This window comes from Mytilus galloprovincialis, chromosome 3 (genome assembly GCF_965363235.1).
Source record: "Mytilus galloprovincialis chromosome 3, xbMytGall1.hap1.1, whole genome shotgun sequence".
Classification (NCBI taxonomy): Eukaryota; Metazoa; Mollusca; class Bivalvia; order Mytilida; family Mytilidae; genus Mytilus; species Mytilus galloprovincialis.
Genome location: NC_134840.1, coordinates 47754987 through 47778477, shown reverse-complemented (window position 1 = coordinate 47778477; position 23491 = coordinate 47754987). Strand labels below are relative to the sequence as shown.

The 23491-nt window shown below is 32.0% G+C and overlaps 1 protein-coding gene across 2 annotated transcripts in view; it reads left to right on the top strand.

The window, feature by feature from the left end:
* Positions 1-482: 482 nt before the first annotated feature.
* LOC143068162 (tectonin beta-propeller repeat-containing protein 2-like) overlaps positions 483-23491 on the top strand; it is a 34113-nt gene continuing 11104 nt past the window's right edge. For both annotated transcript variants that reach the window (XM_076241983.1, XM_076241984.1), the window contains exons 1-12: positions 483-572; positions 5854-6119; positions 6882-7010; positions 12750-12881; positions 15167-15330; positions 16262-16695; positions 17245-17850; positions 18319-19864; positions 20153-20371; positions 21165-21300; positions 22365-22566; positions 23081-23170. In XM_076241983.1, coding sequence (XP_076098098.1) covers positions 5874-6119; positions 6882-7010; positions 12750-12881; positions 15167-15330; positions 16262-16695; positions 17245-17850; positions 18319-19864; positions 20153-20371; positions 21165-21300; positions 22365-22566; positions 23081-23170 — 3904 coding nt within the window. In that variant the 5' untranslated portion in view covers positions 483-572; positions 5854-5873. The remainder of the gene's footprint in view (positions 573-5853; positions 6120-6881; positions 7011-12749; positions 12882-15166; positions 15331-16261; positions 16696-17244; positions 17851-18318; positions 19865-20152; positions 20372-21164; positions 21301-22364; positions 22567-23080; positions 23171-23491) is intronic.

Sequence of the window (23491 nt, the reverse complement as noted above, 5' to 3'; positions counted from 1 at the left end):
TAGTATATTTGCTATGTAATAATACAATCCAGTTTCTATAACTAATTTATTAACAAGTACATCGTTTGATGGTCAGACTACAGAATGACAACATTTGTATAAGAACTTCAATTGATCTATTTAATTACATGTTTATTTAAGAATGTGCAGACATGTGAGAGTTGCTGATCTGTCAGTTATAATTACTGTAACAGATGATACGGTAATAAAGTGAGGTGAACTTTATAACAACCGATTTGATTTTTGTTGTCAGTCTTCCTATTTATGTGTGCGCTTGTTTTACTTTCTTTCTTTTGTTTGTTTTCGTTTGACCAATAGCGGTTGTTTTGTTTATACTCCAATCCAAAAGTTTCGTTTAAGTACATTGCAGTATATTTTCTAATTGTTGGTTTTTAGCAACAACAATTCGGCATTTGTATTCTCAGCGGTTCTCAGCAGAGAACAATCTGGCGACAACAGTGAATAGTTTGAACCGGAACTTGCGGAAATACAATCAGAAAACGAAACAAGTCAAAATATTGCTACAGCTGATCACGGGACATCCAGATAAAGAAAGCACTCACAATCTTAGTGTAAATTAATTTCCCAAATTTTATTTAATTAGATATGTTCTAAAGTCTCTTTAAAAAGCTGAAATGTCACCATGCTGCTTCATTACAAAGCCTAAAAAAGAACTCGCATATGTCTGATACGACGTTTAACGCACTTGTAAACAGGTAAAGGCCCTCTCCCTCATTCTTCCGTGTAAAAAGATCGGTGGAAAGAAGAGGGAACCAACCTTTATCACCGTACAAAAAACAATATTTAATAATAAATCAAGAGAACAAGATAAACTAACATAATACAAATACGGAATGCAATCAGCATACGATTATCCCATAAACTGGTTAAGGAGAGATAACTCTTATAAAAGTATGTTAACTTTACCAAACGTCCTGACCATACCAGATCATACCAAACGGATATATAACACATAGTTTATATTTAGATTGGACTAGTAAAATCATTTACTCTGTAGGTATTGTTTAATGTGATGACTTGGATGGCTATTTCAATCAGAATTAGAAATAACATTAGAAGGAGTAGAGATTATCCAAGACTTTGTAGTGTGATATGAGAAATATCTATTCATGCAAGAAACAAACAGGCCACAACCATAAGCGAAAAGCAATTAAAACAACATTTACAGACCTGCCAACTATCCTGATTTTTGCGGTATCATCCCGATTTTCATTCCTCAACCCGAATCCCAATATCGGGATCATAAATCAGGTCAAAATTCTGATTTTCACAAAATATACCTGACAAAATTATTGGTTATCGATTTTGAAGTTTTTCTGGTCAATTTTAAAAAATCTATATCTTTCCTGGGGACATATTATGACAAGTTGACGACCCTATGCTGTCAACAGTCACAACAGGTGTCATAATTTGTTGTTGCAAGTAATTAGATTACCTGATGGGTTATACAGTACGCCCAGAGAGTTTGTAATCGCGAACTTTTATCACCGATTTCCGAGTGTAGCGGTGTGACACCGCGAATCACGGATTCTACTCCCAATTTCCTCCAAAGATTCTCTCCCAACACCGCGTGGCTGTTAATTGGTTTATTGCCCATCGGATGAACTGAAAATTAATGACGCGTGACAACATAATCGGATTAGCCAGATTTATTACCTTTGTACATTTAATCGATCTTGATTGCACCTATGTGCTTTAAAATACGTTATTTAAATGTCCATTCATTGTCAGATAAAAGTGTGACATTTTTATTTAAAATAAGATAATTATTCTTGTATGTATATGCCCATGTCATTGTCATATTAAATAAAACGTAAAAACGTATAAAAATACGAATAAAACACTTATTTAGTATTTTCATTATAGTCCGATCAGGTCATAATTTTTGTTTTTTCAACAAAGTTTCAACAAAGATGATTTTACCACAATTAGAACCTTTTATGACCTACTCAGTGAATATCCGGTTCATTAATAGTTCAATATTATATAATTAATATCAACTGGCTTAAAACAAAATGTTGTTTTTACGGTAATTTGTCCAATCTAAATCAAACCCTAGAGTTAATTTAATAAAGTGACAAATAGTTTTGTATGCAATGTGGCAGCCCTATATTCATAAATACTGAGATAATTCCCCGCCCAGACACAACACAATAATCACAACCTTATTTAATTATATGAAGAAATAAAATCATGTGTTTTTTATCTGTTATGATCTGTTATTGATCTTTTATTATTTAAAATAAAATTGGATTGGCGCAATCCGTATTTTACTGCTGTTAAAAGTCCTCGGCGAAATATAAAAAGAAGTATTTCAACAATTTATACTATAGAATATTAAAATGAAATTATATCGTACAAGAAAGAAATATGTAAAAAAAAATGTGGATCGGATTTTTACGATCGACACATTTTCACAGAGGATCTCTACCAACGCCCATCAGGAACTAAACGACATGCATCCTGTTTTCATCTACCATTAATGTATAGTGTTGACTATGGAAGTATAAATAATGTCCAGGTTTATGTCCTCTGTTGACTGAGAAACGTATAAATAAAAGGCTGATGTTCGTTTATTCAGAAAAGGAATAAAATTTAGAATCGGGTTAATCAATTGTAAAAGGACCTTCTAGAGCCTCAATCTTAACGCACACAAATGTCAATCATTACATGAATTTTCCCACGGTTATCCAGAAAGGTCACCTGAGTTTACTGTTACATGATACTATTTCCCGCCAAATAAAAATCTCGTGGACAAAATTGATGTCACTATTTTTAGCATTCAATATTGTGAGCGAAGTCAAGTTCAAGTTCAACCACGCACTGTTGATCACTGAGATGCGTGTCGTCTCCCCACGGCAATTAATTGTTTTAAAAATATTTAAAGTTAACTGTTCTAAATACAACACAAAGGTTTACATTCATTGTGCGTAAATGAATATTATGCAACGACGAGTTGATGCAGCTATAGAAGTATTCCTGTTGTAGCCGAAATGTATTATATCCTAAAGTAATGCTAATCGTGAAGAGAAAATGCCGTAGACTTATTAAGCATAACGAATGGTGAATAGTATTTTCTTTTTTACTTGCATATACAAGTTTTAAGACACGTAATTTTCTTTAAACTCACTGCTCACATTTTATACCTTCAGCGTTAGTTTCCGTTTATTTTCACGCAAGTATGTCTCTTTTCGTAAGTTATATCAATTACCGATAAATAAAAAACGAGGTCATAATCAAGTATAGATTTTTTTTATAAAACTTTAATGCAATTGAAAGCATTAACAACAACATTTTGGATTTTAAAACTTTTATTTTGTAATCGTAAAATGGAAATGGCGTAGAATTATTAGCATAACAGATAAGGAATAATATTTTCTTTTTTACTTGTAGTATAAAAAACTTTGAGACGTGTAATTTTTCTTTAAACTGCCCTCATTTATTCAGCGTTAGTCTCCGTTTATTGTTGCACAATTATATATCTTTCAGTAAATTAAATATTTATTTACTGATAAAAAAACGGAAGTCAAAATCAAATATAGTTGTTTAAAAACTTGATTAAAATGTACAGAGTAATTGAAAGAATTAACAACAACGTTTTGCTTTTTATTTTAATCTTTCATTTGTTTCAAGCAATCAGATATAACCTGATAATCAATAGACAGGAAATACAATTGTTTAATTACATTAGAAATCTCACATACCTTGACTGTCGCGTGCCGGCATAGATCAGACGGATTAGGGCAATTAATTACCTGGTGTCACACCGCGTCACACCAGACTGGGAGAGATGTCGCTAATACAATAAACAAAAGGTAGCGGATTTACGCGGAAGTCGGAGGGAATACTCCCAAATTTCTCCGAGAATTTTGGGAGGGATGTCGGAGTTTCCTGGTGTTACACCAGGAAAAATATCGGAGTATGGAGTTTGGGATTACAAACTCCTTGGGCGTACTGTAACAATCCTCAATTAATATTTGTAAACAGAAATTTGGTCTGACGGCCATCACCTCTTATCAATTTATCATAAAAGCACAGTTTGCAATGTTTACTGTAGTTCCATGACAAAATCTATTAATTGAAAGATGAGAACTGTACTGAACTCTTAAGAAAACATCGTTTATCTTGAAATCTGTTTAATTTTTGAAATCAGACATGTGTCTGTTGATTTGAAATCAACGCCACTTTGTATTCACTTGTACTGTGTGTAAGCCTCCTCCGGTAAGAGCACCTCTGAACACAAAGAAAGATAACTCAAATTTTATCCATTTTCTCATTGAAACTAATAGACTAAATCAAAATCTGTATTCATCCAGGACATAGAGGTTTAGGTTTTTTGAGTCATGATTCAAAGGTAAGAAGTTTATTGGAGGGAGAAAATGGGGGTCTTCACTTTTTATCCTTTATTTTTAAAAGAATGCTATATTTCTCTCTACTTAAGTTATTTTAAAATTTTTAAAAGTACAAGAAGCATGCAAATAAAAGAAATCAAGACTTATACATGTGTAAGCTCATCATCAGTATACCAAATGAAAAAAGAAGAGATATTTTAAGAGTAAAAAACAGTGCACACAGAAATGCCGCAAATATTGGAACCCTTAAGAATCTGGGCGCGCGCTAATTATAAATCCCCCATGGAGATTTTCAAAAGTTGGCAGGTCTGCATTTATGATTTAATGAATCTTGTCTAAATTTTAAAATTGTAATAATATTAATCCTTTCATCATTACTTTAATTATATTAATAAATGAATAGAGAGATATATAATCTGGATACATATGTGTAGAAATATCATTTTAAATGTTGCTTTGATGTCATAAATACACAACGTGAAGTAAGTTACCTAAATGACCATTTACACAAAGTATTGATTAGAACCAATGCAAAAAAATATATTTTATCTACATGATTGAGTTAAACATGTTAAAGTTCTTAATCAAAGATTCTTTTTGGCCTCTTTTTAATCTGATGACAATATTTTATCAAGATCTCAAAAGTAGACTGTTTTGGCATTTTGTTTTCCCATTTTGTATTATATATTAAATTTTGATGTTTGAAGCCCCAAAGCAAATAAGACAAAATTCCAATAATATTGTCTTTTTACATCTGATTTTTTTTTATACATTTATCTTTATTTTTGATTTTCTAATCATTTGCTAATTGAAGAGATCAATAGAGTGGTCTCATTATACAATTTGTACCTTTTACTTTGGATTACTTCAAGTGATTGTTTACTTGACATTTCATACATAAAAAAGAATAGAACATAATATGTTTACAAGTTCATATGTCATGTATGTAAAACAAAAGTTTGGATATCAATAATGAGTAAGATAATTTGTAAGCATTTATATTCATTTTGAACTTTTAGAAGATGCCAGCGAAATCTCGGTACAATTGGACAAGTGTATGTTTAAACAAAGAGTTTCAAATTTCGTGGGCAGTACCTTGATTGAGCATGCACACAAGCATATAGTGGACCTATTGATAACGGTCTCCGTATTTGTATATTTTTTGTGGAAAAAAAGACAAATTTAGGAAGTATGAAACACTACATTAATATGTCATACATTGTATCACAATATTTCCAACTAATTCTATGGTTTCAGAGGAGTTGTGGCTCAATGAAATCAGTCTCCTCCTTTGTCAGTATAGATTTTCCATCATGTCCATAGCAAAAACAATGAAAAAGAAGGAGGAGTGAGAATGGCAAAAAATATAAAAATGATTACTTTCAACTTTTCTTGTGTCTTACTTGTACATCATCATCATCAGAACAGTAAATATGTATGACTCATTCTCATTTTGATTTATCTATTTTGTATTTTTCAGATGATATAAGATTATGGAAGATGGCAGCTGTTGGTAAAAAGACAGAGGATGAAATTCCAGAAATTAGAATTCCAAAAGAACATGCTTTCCTTGATTACCTACTATCACAAATACCTAAAAAGGCTCAAAAGGGGATGCTCATTCAGTGTGATTTACATATTATTTCCTTAGATGCTAATGAGTTTTTTATTGCCCTTGGTTCCAATGTTGGAGTTGTGTTTTTGTATAACCGAAAGACCAAAGAAATAGAAAGACTTAGAACACATGTAGGTCTTTATTAACATTGATTCTGAGGTATACTCGGTGTTTTATATATTATTATGTGATGGCCATTATTACTTGTAGGTGAAGTTTTTCCCTTTGATTATTTTTTGCTTGTAGAGGTGCAGGTGGGCAAAAAGTATATTATTGGTGTATATCCCATATTAATTCTAGTAAATGTTAACCAGCTGCCAATATTTAAAATCTTAAGTAAAAAAAAATGTTTTGCAAGAACAGCTAGGACTCATCTTTATACAATGTTTATCAGACAATGCTTTTATATATTGCTCTTCTTCTTACTATATATATTTTGGTCCATATATTTTAAGGTCTTCAAATGTGTAAAACTCAAAAATTAAATGCAACAAATTGAACTTTGAAACACATCCAAATTATTTATATTACATCATGGTTTTAGTAAATGTAAAATATGATAAAAGTTAATTGCTCATGTTTGTGGAAGTACAAATGAATCATAAAGAAAAATAAATACTGGTAATTCATACAACTCTTCCTTGACTTTTAACAAGTCTTGTTAATAATGTCTTTTATGACTTTATCACTACTTTAAAGATACTTTACTTAGACGATAAGTATGTCCTAAAGAGGGAAACTGAATTTTACAAGTTGGATTTTTGATACATGTATTTTAAAACTTTTCATGCTTAATAGCTTTTGAGTTCTTATCAAACACACTTTTCAATCTCCAATTTACACATTAAACATATTGGTGATAATTTTATATGGCGTAATTTATTTATTTACAGTCCCACAATGATGTGATAACATGTGTTGTGATACATTCCGGGCTTGAACACCAGGTGGCAGTAGCTACACAGAAAGGATTGATCTATCTATTCCAGCTTCCGTCTGTGATGCCATCTCAAAGTAAACAGGTACATTGATAATCAATCAGATATATTGAAGTGCAACATTATTTGATTCAACATCATTCACTGTCCTTTACTGTATATTTCATAATTTTAAAGAACAATGGATGAACACATAAGGTATTAAATCACAGAAGTTAAAAGTAAGCATCATCAATGATTCAATGTTGATAAAACAGAGAAATGAAGAAATAAATCAAGATTGAAACCAGACAATACAAATAAATTGAAAACTGCTTATTTGCACCAATTCAAATAACCAAAACTCGAATTAAATATTCTACAAAATTTTCCCCAAAAAAATAATTATTTGCTTTCAATTGACAAAAATGATGGCAGCATACAACATTTTACAAAAAAAGTACGAAAACACACATCGCATTGTAAATTTGATTACACCTTTTGTAAGAATCATGGATTTTGATTGGTCGATAGCCAGTGTATTTTTCACCAATTAACTGTTATCAAATGAATATTGTTCATTTTTTAATGCCGCCGAGGTATTTGCCAAAATGATATGCCTTTTTTACCCTCTCTGCCGTGGTATTTGACAAAAAATACTCTATCCGACTGGACACTTATAACGTCACGATCATCAATGCGTTTTTGCTTGTTAACATTTGGTGTAATTAAACAGATATATTATGTTCTTGAAGGGTATTTTTGAAAAATACCAGTCTTGAGAATGAATTTCCCTCGCCTTACAGCTTGCTAAATTTAACATTCTCTCGACTGGTATTTTTTGCAAAAACTCCTCCTTAACATGATATATCTGTTTAAAAATATCAGAAAAGTATAGAAATATATGTATTCTTAGATTTCACAACTCATACCCATAGCCAGGGGGGTTCGGGGGGTTGGACAAACCCCCCTCCCCCCTTGAAACCAAATAAGCACTGTTAAAGTCAACGTTCTGTTCAAATTGTGACTGTTACAGAAATGCAACTAATCGTCGGACCTGTCGGACCTAAGGGGCAGAATTTATGCAGATCCGTCAAAACTAGTTGCTGTGCAGGACCTGATGGCCGGCAATATTTGAATCTTCTTGGGTCAGCCAAAACTTTATTCCCTGTCGGTCCCAGCAGAGTATTTTGTTTATAAAATTGTGATTTTACTACCATGTTGCATGATTAGATAGAAAAACATTTAATGCTTCGATTACACAATAGAAATCGGGAGTTCAAACTGTTTTAATGATGTACTTAGGTGAGGTTTTGGAATTTGTGTCAAATGTTTGGACTCCTTGGTGTTTTTCCATACAATACAATGTAAAATATTTTGCCCCATAACACCCATTTATTTTTTCATATAAGTATTAATAGCTCATGAAAGGTCATTTACCAAAATTTTAGAAGATTCTTAATTTTCTTTCTTTTGTTTTGAGACCTAATAATACCAATGCAAATATAAGGTAAAAGTCAGAGTCAGCCTTTTCCCGCCATATTTTAAATCTCAAATATCTCGAAAAGGAGGTCAATGACCTATCAATATTGTTAGCTTATTTTTATCCTTAATTGATGCTCTACCAGCTTATAGTATCAATTTTAACTTCTTAATTTATTAATTTTCACCTAACCTCACCTAAGTACATCCTTAATGATAAATATTATAGCCTGACATAACTTCCAAATATCCCTCTTTAAAAAATAAAAAGTAAACCTTTTGCAGTATAAATTTCAGTTTTGAAATCGTATGTTTGACATCGTCAATTTATTGAAATATTAATATCAAACGCAGTTGTTTAGTTGAAACAGAGAATACACACCATTGGTAATGTTTTGAAAAATGATGTAACTTTGACATCCGTAGCAGAGTTAAAAAAATATATGGGTCACTGAATATTCATAATATATTTCAGATCGTCTGTTGTTTTGATGTCAAAAATTGTTTATTTTTCTTTTCTTTCAAATTAGTTTTAATCCATGAACAAATTAAAAACATTGCCTGACTGTACCTTAAGTTGAATATGTATATCCAAATTCAATTAATTAAAGCTGTAATCCATGATCACAAATTGAATGCTTTGTTAACAATTTTTGAAAGCCATGTGCTTTTTGGCGGGAAAATACGGGAAACCCCTTAACAGGAAACAGTTACATTTCATTGTTATTTATAAACAATAAGAATTTCATTTTTAGCTCACCTGGCCCGAAGGGCCAAGTGAGCTTTTCTCATCACTTGGCGTCCGGCGTCCGTCGTCGTCGTCCGTCGGCGTCCGTCGTCGTCCGTCATCCGTCGTCGTTAACTTTTACAAAAATCTTCTCCTCTGAAACTACTGGGCCAAATCAAACCAAACTTGGCCACAATCATCATTGGGGTATCTAGTTTAAAAAATGTGTGGCGTGACCCGGTCAACCGACCAAGATGGCCGCCACGGCTAAAAATAGAACATAGGGGTAAAATGCAGTTTTTGGCTTATAACTCAAAAACCAAAGCATTTAGAGCAAATCTGACGTGGGTAAAAATGTTTATCAGGTCAAGATCTATCTCCCCTGAAATTTTCAGATGAATCGGTCAATCGGTTGTTGGGTTGCTGCCCCTGAATTGGTAATTTTGAGGAAATTTTGCTGTTTTTGGTTATTATCTTGAATATTATTATAGATAGAGATAAACTGTAAACAGCAATAATGTTCAGCAAAGTAAGATCTACAAATAAGTCAACATGACCAAAATGGTCAGTTGACCCGTTTAGGAGTTATTGCCCTTTATAGTCAATTTTTAACCATTTTTCGTTAATTAAAGTAATCTTTTACAAAAATCTTCTCCTCTGAAACTACTGGGCCAAATTAATCCAAACTTGGCCACAATCATCTTTGGGGTATCTAGTTTAAAAAATGTGTGGCGTGACCTGGTCAACCAACCAAGATGGCCGCCACGGCTAAAAATAGAACAAAGGGGGTAAAATGCAGTTTTTGGCTTATAACTCAAAAACCAAAGCATTTTGAGGAAATCTGACTTGGGGATAAAAATGTTTATCAGGTCAAGATCTATCTGCCCTGAAATTTTCAGATGAATCGGTCAATCGGTTGTTGGGTTGCTGCCCCTGAATTGGTAATTTTGAGGAAATTTTGCTGTTTTTGGTTATTATCTTGAATATTATTATAGATAGAGATAAACTGTAAACAGCAATAATGTTCAGCAAAGTAAGATCTACAAATAAGTCAACATGACCAAAATGGTCAGTTGACCCGTTTAGGAGTTATTGCCCTTTATAGTCAATTTTTAACCATTTTTCGTAAATTAAAGTAATCTTTTACAAAAATCTTCTCCTCTGAAACTACTGGGCCAAATTAATCCAAACTTAGCCACAATCATCTTTGGGGTATCTAGTTTAAAAAATGTGTGGCGTGACCTGGTCAACCAACCAAGATGGCCGCCACCGCTAAAAATAGAACATAGGGGTAAAATGCAGATTTGGCTTATAACTCAAAAACCAAAGCATTTTGAGGAAATCTGACATGGGATAAAAATGTTTATCAGGTCAAGATCTATCTGCCCTGAAATTTTCAGATGAATCGGTCAATCGGTTGTTGGGTTGCTGCCCCTGCATTGGTAATTTTGAGGAAATTTTGCTGTTTTTGGTTATTATCTTGAATATTATTATAGATAGAGATGAATTGTAAACAGCAATAATGTTCAGCAAAGTAAGATCTACAAATAAGTCAACATGACCAAAATGGTCAGTTGACCCCTTTAGGAGTTATTGCCCTTTATAGTCAATCTTTAACCATTTTTCATAAATCTAAGTAATCTTTTACAAAATCTCCACTGAAACTACTAGGCCACAATCATCTTTGGGGTATCTAGTTTGAAAAATGTGTCCGATGACCTGGCCATTCAACCAAGATGGCCGCCACGGCTAAAAATAGAACATAGGGGTAAAATGCAGTTTTTGGCTTATAACTATGAAACCAAAGCATCTAGAGCAAATCTGACAAGAAGTTTAATTGTTAATCAAGTCAATATCTATCTGCCCTGAATTTTTCTGATGAATTGGACAACTGGTTGTTGGGTTGCTGCCCTCCAATTGGTAATTTTTAAAGAAATTTTGCCGTTTTTGGTTATCTTGAATACTATTATAGATAGCGATAAACTGTAAACAGCAATAATGTTCAGCAAAGTAAGATCTACAAATAAGTCAACATGACCTAAATGGTCAATTGACCCCTTAAGGAGTTATTGCCCTTTATAGTCAATTTTTAACAATTTTCATTAATTTGGTAAATTTATGTAAATTTTTACCAAATATAGTTCTCTGTTACTAATGGGCAAAGTTCATTATAGATATAATTGTAAGAAGCAAAATCGTTCAGTAAAGTAAGAACTTCAAACACATCACCATCACCAAAATACAATTTTGTCATGAATCCATTTGTGTCCTTTGTTTAATATGCACATAGACCAAGGTGAGCGACACAGGCTCTTTAGAGCCTCTAGTTATGCCCCACCTACGATAGTAGAGGGGCATTATGTTTTCTGGTCTGTGCGTCCGTTCGTCTGTCTGTTCGTTCGTCCGTTCGTTCGTCCGTCTGTCCCGCTTCAGGTTAAAGTTTTTGGTCAAGGTAGTTTTTGATGAAGTTGAAGTCCAATCAACTTGAAACTTAGTATACATGTTCCCTTTGATAAGATCATTCTAATTTTAATGCCAAATTAGAGAATTTATTCCAATTTCACGGTCCACTAATCATAGAAAATGATAGTGCGAGTGGGGCATCTGTGTACTGTGGACACATTCTTGTTATTAACTGCTAATATTTATTTATGAAAAATTAAAAATTTCTTGAGGTGAATCTGATAATACTTTTTATACTCTACATCTAGGGGTGTGTAAAATTGAAAAGGGCTGTTTTTTTCATAATATTACAAAAAAATATTATTTTGAGTGAAAATATAGGTCTGGCAGAAATGTGATGGGTCTGACAAAACTTGGTACCCTGTAGGCCCCAATGTCTGACAGGAAAAAAAACTGTTTGCATCTCTGCTGTTAAAGTTGAGTTCATGAGTCCAAATAATCCCCAATTTGGAAATTCCTGTCTAAAGGCCTGCAACTCATAATGTTTTTATCATACTGTATTTGTGTATTTATCTTGACATCCAATGAATATATTTTACTCTGAGCCGGGTTAAACAGGCTTACATTCACTAATAAGATTACACTTTTCTTTTTCTTCTTATAACCCATGTTTCTATTATTTTTAGATAAATAACTTTGTCTCTAAAATAAACACTCAAAAACATTCTTTTGAGCTAGTTTTTGTTTTGGAAAACAATATTTTACCTGATAATATGAATTCACTTATACACTATTTAAATAACTGTGGAGCAGTTATGATTTCAAAATTAAATAATGATGATAGAATTCGAATGAAAGTGACTTATTTAAATCTGCTACGTGTTGTTGCGGACCATGTTTGTGTTGTCTTCGGTTATACCTTAAGTTTTTTTTTTGTCCTTTAGAGAATTTGATGTTGAAGGCAAATATTGATTCAGAGATTGATATATTGAATACAACTAATGAAAAGTTGTCTATTTTTATCTGTGTTGTCAATGGTGAAAGAATGACTAGCACTGCTCTACTCAATCCATCAATATATGTCTATCTATTTTTCTAAAAGACCTAGAGTAGACAACTTTTGACAAAGTTTTCTCGGCTTTTATGAAAGTGAATGATTTTGTATTTGGTTTGTAACTTGATAATGTTGAGTTGTAAGTAACATTTACACCTTTATTGTATTTTATTTTCAGCTTCAACAATTTATAGTAAAAGACATACATAAAAGTGAAGTAACAAGTCTATGTTGGAGTATGAATGGTATGAAACTATTTGGTGGTGATAAGAAAGGTCTTGTATCCTGTACAGAAGTGGATTTTTATGCTGTAAGGTTGTTTTCTTCACTTTTTAGCTGAGCTGAACCCAAAGGGCCCCATGTGAGGTTTTACCATCACTTGTCGTCGTTGTCATACACTATTTCAAAAATCTAAAAACTGGCTAAAATGGAACATATGGGTAAAATGCATTTATTTGCTTTTGAAGTATATATGACAGATACAAATATCATTTAAATGGCATTTTTCAACCACTCTTTAATATATAGTGAAAAGAAAAAGTAATTATTGATGAAAAATTGAAGCAAAAATTAACAGCTGAGCGATTCAGGCTCTTGAGAGCTTTTTGTTTCTTTTAGATGCAAAAATGTATAGTGAGGTTTACATGCCATTTCAATTTCTAATTTTGCAATTATTTTAAGATTGGTTTTTTAAGCATTTTTTGCAAAATCAAATTGCCCTACAATCAAGAATACTTGTAAAAAGATATTTTGATAAAGATGTGTTACTGGTCAAAAATCAGCTTTGGCATGTTTTTTTTGGTCAAATTTTAACATACAACATTTTCTCTGTATGAAGCACTTTTATGGATTTAGTTTTCAACAGGAAAGCTTTATTGATTGAAGACAAAGATATTTATGAATATGGAGGTACATTACCAACTAGATATATGAAGAATTTCCAAAACCGTCATATGTTTAAAATCTCCTAGTGGGATTTTCCTGCCTTTTTTATGCCCCACCTACGATAGTAGAGGGGCATTATGTTTTCTGGTCTGTGCGTCCGTTCGTTCGTTCGTCCGTCCGTCTGTTCGTTCGTTCGTTCGTCTGTTCGTTCGTCCGTCTGTCCCGCTTCAGGTTAAAGTTTTTGGTCAAGGTAGTTTTTGATGAAGTTGAAGTCCAATCAACTTGAAACTTAGTACACATGTTCCTTATGATATGATCTTTCTAATTTTAAAGCCAAATTAAACTTTTGACCCCAATTTCACGGTCCACTGAACATAGAAAATGAAAGTGCATGTTTCAGGTTAAAGTTTTTGGTCAAGGTAGTTTTTGATGAAGTTGAAGTCCAATCAACTTGAAACTTAGTACACATGTTCCTTATGATATGATCTTTCTAATTTTAAAGCCAAATTAAACTTTTGACCCCAATTTCACGGTCCACTGAACATAGAAAATGAAAGTGCATGTTTCAGGTTAAAGTTTTTGGTCAAGGTAGTTTTTGATGAAGTTGAAGTCCAATCAACTTGAAACTTAGTACAAATGTTCCCTATGATATTATCTTTCTAATTTTAATGCCTAATTATATTTTTTATCCAATTTCACGGTCCATTGAACATGGAAAATGATAGTGGAAGTGGGGCATCCGTGTACTTTGGACACATTCTTGTTTCAGCTTAAAATTTAAAATGAATGTGATTATGGCTATTGCTTCTGAAAGATACCATAAAATATCACTTTCTGATAAATGATAAGGTAAATAAAACAGTGTTAATGGTAGCTTGTAAAACTATCCATATTTACCAGAAGTACTGTGTTCTTAGTTCTATACTGAACTTGTTTAACACCTCGATACATATACTCAATTCAAACTGTGAGTTGTTATGCAAAGCAAAGTTCTTTTACCTTTGCTCTGTTTGTTTGTCTTTTCTTTGAAAATTTTGAAACATTTTTATCAGGAACAATTTAGTATCAAGTTTAAAGAGAGCATAAATAAATATGCAGTTTTCATATTTATTCTTCATTATTTTTCCTTTATTTCAATTACTTTATTTATTAAGCTTTATGTGAGCATGATATATATACAATATTTGTATGTTGTCGGAAAATATAAAAGTTATTTGTGTGAGCTTTAGAAACAGGACGAAAAGTGAAGCTATGCTGAAATTTTCTCCTGTTTGTAGCGAGTACAAATAAATTATATTTGCCAATATATATTAATGAGTGGCTTTATATTTTCCGACAATGTACATATATTGTGTTTATTCTGAAATTACTCCCAACACTTGTAAATTTAGTTATTAAATTCTAAATTATTGTCTCTAATTTCTCAAAGAAATCTACAAAGTTATAAACACGGACCTGGAGGACCCCAAAATGAACTGGTTGGGAAACAGAAATATTCAACCGCTTGCGCAACATGGAAGTGGGGTAACAGGAGACTTTTATTTGCAAAAAATTATTTGTATACCTTTTATTTGTACAATAGTTGGCTAATTGCAGGATAAACCATGCAATGTATTTTTACATCCATTGCTTATCAACTTCTTAATAATTTAAATCTTCTAGCATGGTAACATAAGTGATTACAGCTTGTTGTTTTTTTTTGTATTTCAGGGATTATGTGAGACCAACATTTGTTTGATTGAGAATAACAGTGAGATTGTACAACTGAATCATGCACATAAAACTTTATTGATATCTACAAACCAGAGATCTATGTTATATCGAACAGATACCAAAGTCTCTCTAGTCCAGGTGGGACAGAAAGACAGAAAAATGTAAGTGATTCAAGCAAAACACTTTGTTTGAATCTTGGTTTACTGGATTTTTGTCTTACTAGCATAAACTTTACAATGTAGGTGTTACCTAAAAGTTATTAACATTTAGAAAGCATTAGATGTACAAATTTTGTCATTCAGAGGTAAGGTCCAAAATTTAACATGTTTAAATTTATACTTTAGCATTGAACACTGTATTAAAACTTGAGGCAGGAAAACAAACATAAGGTTGAAAATGATACAACTTCCGTTTGATAAGAATCAAGATTTTGTGTTATTCATCATTTTACTAAATCAGTTATCGTTTCATTTAAAAATAATAGATGTGGTATGATTTCTTATGAGACAACTATCCACCAGAGACCAAAGGAGGTTCTGTAGAAATTATTTAAACATAATTTTCAAACTAATACCGCAATGTTTTATTAAGTAACAAAGAATTTATATTTAATTATGCAAAGGGGTAGATCTGTTAAGGGCCGATTTTGGCCTCAAATTGCAGGTTCATATGATGAAAGATTTTGGATACTTTTTAAACACTTGAGTGTCTACTTCAGTCGATTCAATTAGTTTATGTGAAAGATTTGAACTGATTTAGTCATAAAAGACGCTCAAATTCAAGCTTAAATATGAAAATATGCCATAATATGTCACTTTTTCGGATGGTTTTTGTCAAAAATGAATGTGGCTGCATCTGTGTTCACTCTCAATTATTATATATGTCATTATGTATGTTATGTCCATATTTATGTAGCTGAGGTATTATACTTTCCAATAAATAGCTAAAAATTTACATTTTAACAGTTTTGAAATACTGCTTTATTTTGGGGCCAAAAAGGGCTTTTACTGGGCCTACTCCTTTGAGAAATTTTGAATTAACTTTGATTTGAGGTTCAATTTGACGTACAATCTATGGTACATCTTCTTTTAGATTTGGAAAGTTTGGTGCAGTTTTTATACCAGGACTTTGTAAACCAGAAGATGCTGAATTATATGCTTGTCGACCAGGTCTACGAATCTGGAAATCCAAAATGGATGGTTCTGTCATCAGCACATATCTGTTCAAAGAACTTTTAAATAACCCTCATCCAACATTAGAACTGTTACCTTTCAATAGAAAAACTAGAATGTTTCTGCCAGAAGCTCAGTTTGGGCCCTTGTATTTGTATAAAGATAAATACATTGTGACATGGTCAGATTCTAGTGTTTTTATTTTGAATATGGACAATACATCTGTGATAGGAGGAACGTTTCATGTTGGGACAATTCAAAACATTGCTGTTACAAATGATGAAATATTTATCTTACGTAAAGATACAGATAGAAATGTGATAAGAATAGCTGAACGTCCTGAGACTTTGGCAGGTATGTGACTAAACCTGGAATCTTTTTCTGATGCCTACATGTATATAACTTTACTAAGCTGTTTGAAGCTATTTGATTAGTTTGACACAAAATCATTGAATATAACATACCTCCAAGGAGCATAATTTACATGAACATTGCACTATTAATGCTGTTAATTGTGCTCATTTTGCCAAGTAACATTTTAAACATTTGGCAATTTCTTTCACTCATGTAAAAATTGATTTTTGTATATGTAATGAATTTGCATTTTTGTCTATTGTTAAAGATAGGGATATGAGTAACCAAGGGATCATTTAAAGCTCAGAAACTGGGAGTGATCTCATGTGCTCCAAAAGAGTAAGCATATCCTGCCTCACTACTGGCACCCATTATGCTGCTTGTTGCAAGTAAAAATTTGGTCATAAGTCTCATTAGATGATTTTACAATTGAGGAAAAGGATAATTGCAATAATAAATGCACAAACAAATTTCTGTAATGACAGTTCATATTTTGTTGAAAACTTTTCATTTCTGATTTTCCAATAATTTCTTTTGATTTGTGTTTAGGTAATACATATCAGAGGTTAGTGAAGGATAAAAATCTGCCAGATTTTATGTCTGAAACTTCTGTAAAACATGAAAAAGCAGAAAATACTCAAACAACACCATCACCACTTAGGTTTATAAAAGAAAATGTGATAGACAAAATAAAAAATTTAGATGTAATCTCAGATATGTCAGATGGTACCAGTTCTGTGTCAAATTTAGCTGACTCAGTGGATAAACATATTGAACAGAAAGAGTTACCTCCCATTGTGAAACTTGAAAATCCTGATCTTTTGACAATTGAAATTTTTCCTGGAATTCCTACCACATCAGAGTCTACTGACCAAAATGTTACTTCACCTATAAGACGAGATAGATTTAATCCATTTTCAACAGATGATTCACATGAATTTGAAGACGATACTGAACTGGATACTTCTAATCTACCATTGTGCAATAAACCAAAGCCAGTTATTCTTAAATCTAGTCATGAAACCAAAGCAGAGCAACATGATTCTAAAGAATCTTCTGGATCACATGACAGAATTAGGTCTATACCTATCAATACTCCCACAGATGACATTGCTATCAGTGTGAAAACAAAGAAAAAGAAAAAGAAGAAAATTGGTAATCCTTTTATTGAAGAATAACATACCGGATATAAACAAATTGTATTTATAAATATTTGCTATGACGGTATGTCATTCACTTATAGGTTGCATGAAATTAGCTTAAAATAATAATGATAAATTACATAATACAAGTATTAATAAAATGAAAAAATTGGATCAATTTACACTACTCTTCCAGCATGTTAGGATGCATCTTGGCATAGGCTTCATTGATTCATAGTGAGTTTAACTTTATAATTCTTTTCTCAAATACTTACTTCATGATCACATTTGGGTCCTATTCACATTTGAATTAAATAACACTTTGACTACAATTTTCAGTTTTATTGGAGATTTAACAAGTTAGTTTAGCTTGTGTATATAAATTTGATATTTCATTACATATATGTATTTTAAATGGCTATTTTGTAGTATGATAAATTGTCTCCTCCTCTAGTTTTATGTTTTGATTTTTATATTCTAGATAGCAAGTTGTCTCCAAACATCAAGCATCAGGACCTTGACACACTATCCCAGAATTCTGTAGAAAGTGAAGCTACCAGTGAACATATGTCAGATAAAGAAAAGTCATCTGACAGTGCATCAAATGATAGAGTATCCATGGAAACTGAAAATATAAATGTGGACATTTCTGACATCATTGGCTTAAAACCTGTAGAAAGTCAAATAAATTACACAGAAGACAATCAATTAAAACATGGATCTGATGGGCACATAATGAATAAAGATGATGTGAAATGTGTACTGGTTCAGGAAGTACATAATATTCAGGATAAAGATGGTGTTGTTCCTGATTCTGAAAAAGTTTCAACTGTGAAAATTTCAGAAATGCAGATTAATGAAACTAAACTGAAGGAAAATTTACAAAAGTCTGAATCTGTGTTAAAAGAGGATAAAACTATTTCTATGAAACAAGAAGAAAAACCGAATAATGACAATGTAGTGGCAGTGGTAGAGAAAGACGTAGCAAAACCAATTACAGATAATATTGCAAAAACAAAACAAGATAATAAAGTAAAACCAAAACAAGATAATATAGTAAAACCAATCACAGATAATAATTCAAAACCAAAACAAGACAATAGTCCAAAACCACAGACATCAAAACCAATTGAAAATAAAGCAGAAAGTTCTATTACTGTAGATGATCTTTTCAAGGAAAATAAATCTAATCTAGATATTGTTGAAAAGATTACAAAACATCCCAAAAAGCAGAGTGCTTTGTCAAAACTTGAAAAAAATCTTGCCAGTTTGGAAGAAGGTCTATCTTTCTCAGGTTTTGAACAAACAAGTCAGTTCCCAAGAAAAAATGATGCTGAAACTAAAAAAGAAGCATTAAATATATCTCAGGCAGATTCTGGTAATGATTCAATGCATGAAGAAACTTTGTCATCACAAAGTAAAGTGACTGAAGATCAGCAGAAAAAGGAAGTGACACAAGTATCTGCCAAAGATGTTTCTCCACTTAGTGGTCCAATTTATCGGTCAAACAGTTCATCTTGTGATGATTTTTATGCACAGTACAATACTTCAGCAAATACAACATCAACAAGTGGTAGTGGACTTAGTGAATGTTCCGAAAATCCACTTTCAGGAGGTGAACCTGAGGAACCAGAAGAAATATTTGACAATAAATCTGAAAGTGTCAAAGTTTGTGATCAGGATAGTGATAATATGAATAAATCAAGCAAGGTATTCAATACATGGACAGAAGTTGTGACATCTGGCAATTTGCTCAGTCTTGTTGTGTCAGATTTACACATATGGTGTACTGACAGAAGCTCAAATATTTGGTACAGTAATATAAAATCTCCTGGCATCAAATGGGTGAAAGCTAATGGTTACGCAAAACAGATTTCTGTTTCTCCCTCAGGAATGATTGTATGGAGGGTATACAAGGATACAGTTTATGCTGGTACCAAAATCACATCAAAACATCCAGAAGGCATGAAATGGGTTGAGGCAATAAGAGGGGTTCAGTCAGTGTCTGTGGACAATTACTCTGCTTGGTATGTTGGTTACAGGAATATGTTTTCTACCAGTTCTTTTGTTTTAACTACATAAGAGAATTTTACTGCCAAACTGGAACCAGAAAAGACATGAATGTTTCCAATGGTTATGAAAAAGATAAAGAAATTCGACTAACTTTGATTTTCTTCGAGTTGTAAATATTTATCCATTTTATAATAGTATGTTACGATCTGCAATACTTTTCAAACTTGATTTTTCATTCTCCCATACAGTGTTTAATGGAACATTTGAAATAAGCATAATTATACCTTTCCTTTTATTTGCAGGTATATCAAGTCTAATGGTGAAGTAGCAATGCAGAAAGGATTATCAAGGGATAGACCTTGTTATAAATCTATAATTATTGACTGTTCTTCATACAAATTACATCACATTGTTTGTAGATCAGGGGTTGTTTGGGCCATCACTGACCAATGTAAGCTAATATATAGAGCTGGGATAAAGAAAGATTGTCCGGAAGGAAAGGAATGGGCTGAATATATCAAGTTAGTATGTTTAATGAAAAGGTATTTTATTTTCACAAATTGTTAAGACATTAAAATCAGTGTATATTTTAGAATACTTCGTCAAGTAAATTTGAAGGCGTAAGTTTAAATAAAGATACTATTTATAATATTGCATGATATAATAAAGTCAATAAACCAAATGTTTTGTCAACAAAAATCAATGTATTCATGTTTCCAAAAAGTACAACTTTAATTGTTATTGATCTGATTAATTAAATGATGTCATAGCAAAGTGGTGAATCCAGTTGATGCCCTAATGAAGAAACTGCATTTCTAAGAGTTTAAAGATGGATTTGTTATGAATTTTGATAGACAGTAGAACCTTGATAAGTCTACACTGAAGCGTTAGAAATGCATAGAACAAACAGGAATTTAGAAGGGATACTTTAACTCATCCTAGTTTTTAACACAACAAGGTTCAACTGTGCAAGTGATTGAATAAAACTTCTCCATATAGAATCATGAAAGTGATTGGAGTGCCTATAATTCAAATCTTGCTTAGAATGAGTAGATGTGCTTTCTACCTTTATTGTGAAATAGAACCTTACACACATTTTTGTGGACAAATCCTAAGTTTCCTAAATAATACCAATTTAACTTATTATTTCCATAAAAGTCAGGTAATTGGAGTCCTTTTTAAAAAGTGCTTCATAAAATTCTGATTTCTATTTTATCAAGACTTAGAACATTTGCATTGACTTATTTCCATCTTACCAAATTTCTAAAAATATTAAATTAAGGTTAACCTTAAGTTTTTATCATAATATTTCAGTCCAGATGGTATGATGTTTTCATCTGTTTCATTTGGAGATGGTAAACTGGCTTGGGCTGTTGATGTACTAGGGAGAATTTATTTCATGACTAATGTTTGCATGGAAACACCATTAGGAGATAACTGTTGGTGGCAGGTGATTTTAACTTTATATGTTTTATAATATGATGTTACAATCAGATGAAAAATTATTCAAAACAATTTGTTACAATTTGTTTGAAGTTATAATAAACATCTTTATCCCCAGATTTGTTTAAGGCACTGGAAACAGTGCATGCAATGTTATGACTAAAATATCTACAGCTGTAGTATTCATCTCTCTCAGGGATGGATTGGCTTAATTTACAGAATTACACAGATTTCACAAAATGTATAAATTTTTATCAGTTAGTAAAATTTATATATTTTGTAATTCTGTGTAACTCTGTAAAGGTATGAATAAATGGTCCAAAGTGAATCATGACACAATATATATAAACGCTAACTGTTCACAATGAGACATAACACACTATATATATAAACACTAACTGTTCACAATGAGACATAACACACTATATATAAACACTAACTGTTCACAATGAGACATAACACAATATATATAAACACTAACTGTTCACAATGAGACATGACACACTATATATATAAACACTAACTGTTCACAATGAGACATGACACAATATATATAAACACTAACTGTTCACAATGAGACATGACACACTATATATATAAACACTAACTGTTCACAATGAGACATAACACAATATATATAAACACTAACTGTTCACAATGAGACATAACACAATGTATAAAACCAACATGTTCTGAAGTGAAACACAACACAATATCTAAAATCATCAAATGTCTATGGTCAAATATTTCAACTGTTTATAAATTGCACACTAAACAACATATTTAGATTCAGGAAGCACAAAAACATAATTTATAAATGTAGTTGTTATAGAATTGAAAGTATATTATCGCTATTTTACAAAATTTTTCTTTGATCTTTCTTTCTCAGCAGAGTCGAATGATATGAAAATTATCGGTAGAAACTATGGACGCACATGCCCGTTGTCATAGGTAAAATAGGGAAAAACAGATTATCATTGGTCATCTCAACTCGATTGCTTTTCTCGCTTGTACCGTACAGATAATCTATAAGTATCAACATAATTAATAAGTAGTTTTGGTGATTTACAGGTACCTATCAATAATGAAATAACTACTACCGATTACACTTTAATTGATGGCATCAAGTCACTAGCTAAAGTATTTGATCCTCAAAAGCTGACAGATTTAATAGGTAGCCAAAGGGGTGGTCTGATAGCAGCAGGGACAGAAGGTGTCTGGGTTTGTCCTGATTGTAAATATACATTACAGCTATGCCGAGGATCAATGGAAGGTAAACTATGCTTCTAATAGGATTGTGAAAATACCTCTGTCAGGGATTTATAAATTGTAAGTTGATAATTTTTTGTATACTCACCTTATTGCTATTTTCACCATTTCTGGATATCACAAAGGCCCTAGTAACATTTTGATGTCACAATAGAAATCGTTTGATGCTGCAAAAGAAAAGTGATTGTTGTATGACACCAATGATCAAGTGTCACAGATATCCAAACAGTTCGGTCTTATTCAAAATTTTAAATGAAAACTGAATTTGTGGTCTTTCTATCCATCTGTTCAATCCCATGCTCTTGTGTCAAACAAATTGTTTTTGTTTTGTCCTTTTGTGTCCCAAAAAAAAACACCAGACTGAAATGCTTTCTTGAAAGGCTGTTTTGCCTATCAAAATATATGTAATGACCAGTTTTGCATAGTGACAGACCTTGATTACTTCAATATTTCATGTATTTAGTATATGATTTATGAGTACCAAATATCCTAACAACATAAAATTTGTTTTGTTTAAGGTCACTTTTGGGAGGCTGTTTTTCTGAGTGGCATTGTTTCTTCAACAGCTTGGAAATTGATTTCAGTGGCAGCCATTCATTTAGAATGGGGTAAGCATATATGACAGGAGAGACTATTTAAAAATTGACATAGAGGCAGAAATAAAATATAACACATGGTCAAATTTGTGTCAACATTGTATAAATTCAGCACCCAGTTTGTGAAAAGACATGGGTTGATATTGGTAACATCACTATCATATGCCTGGATTTAATATGCTGGAACATTGAGTGCAGAGGTAATCCAAGCAGGTGTTCTTGTACTAATGATGTACAACTGGATACGAAAACATTTGCTTACATACATCTTATAATGACATGTGATGAATAGTTGCCAATAAGACAATTATCCACGAGACTAAAGAATGAGGA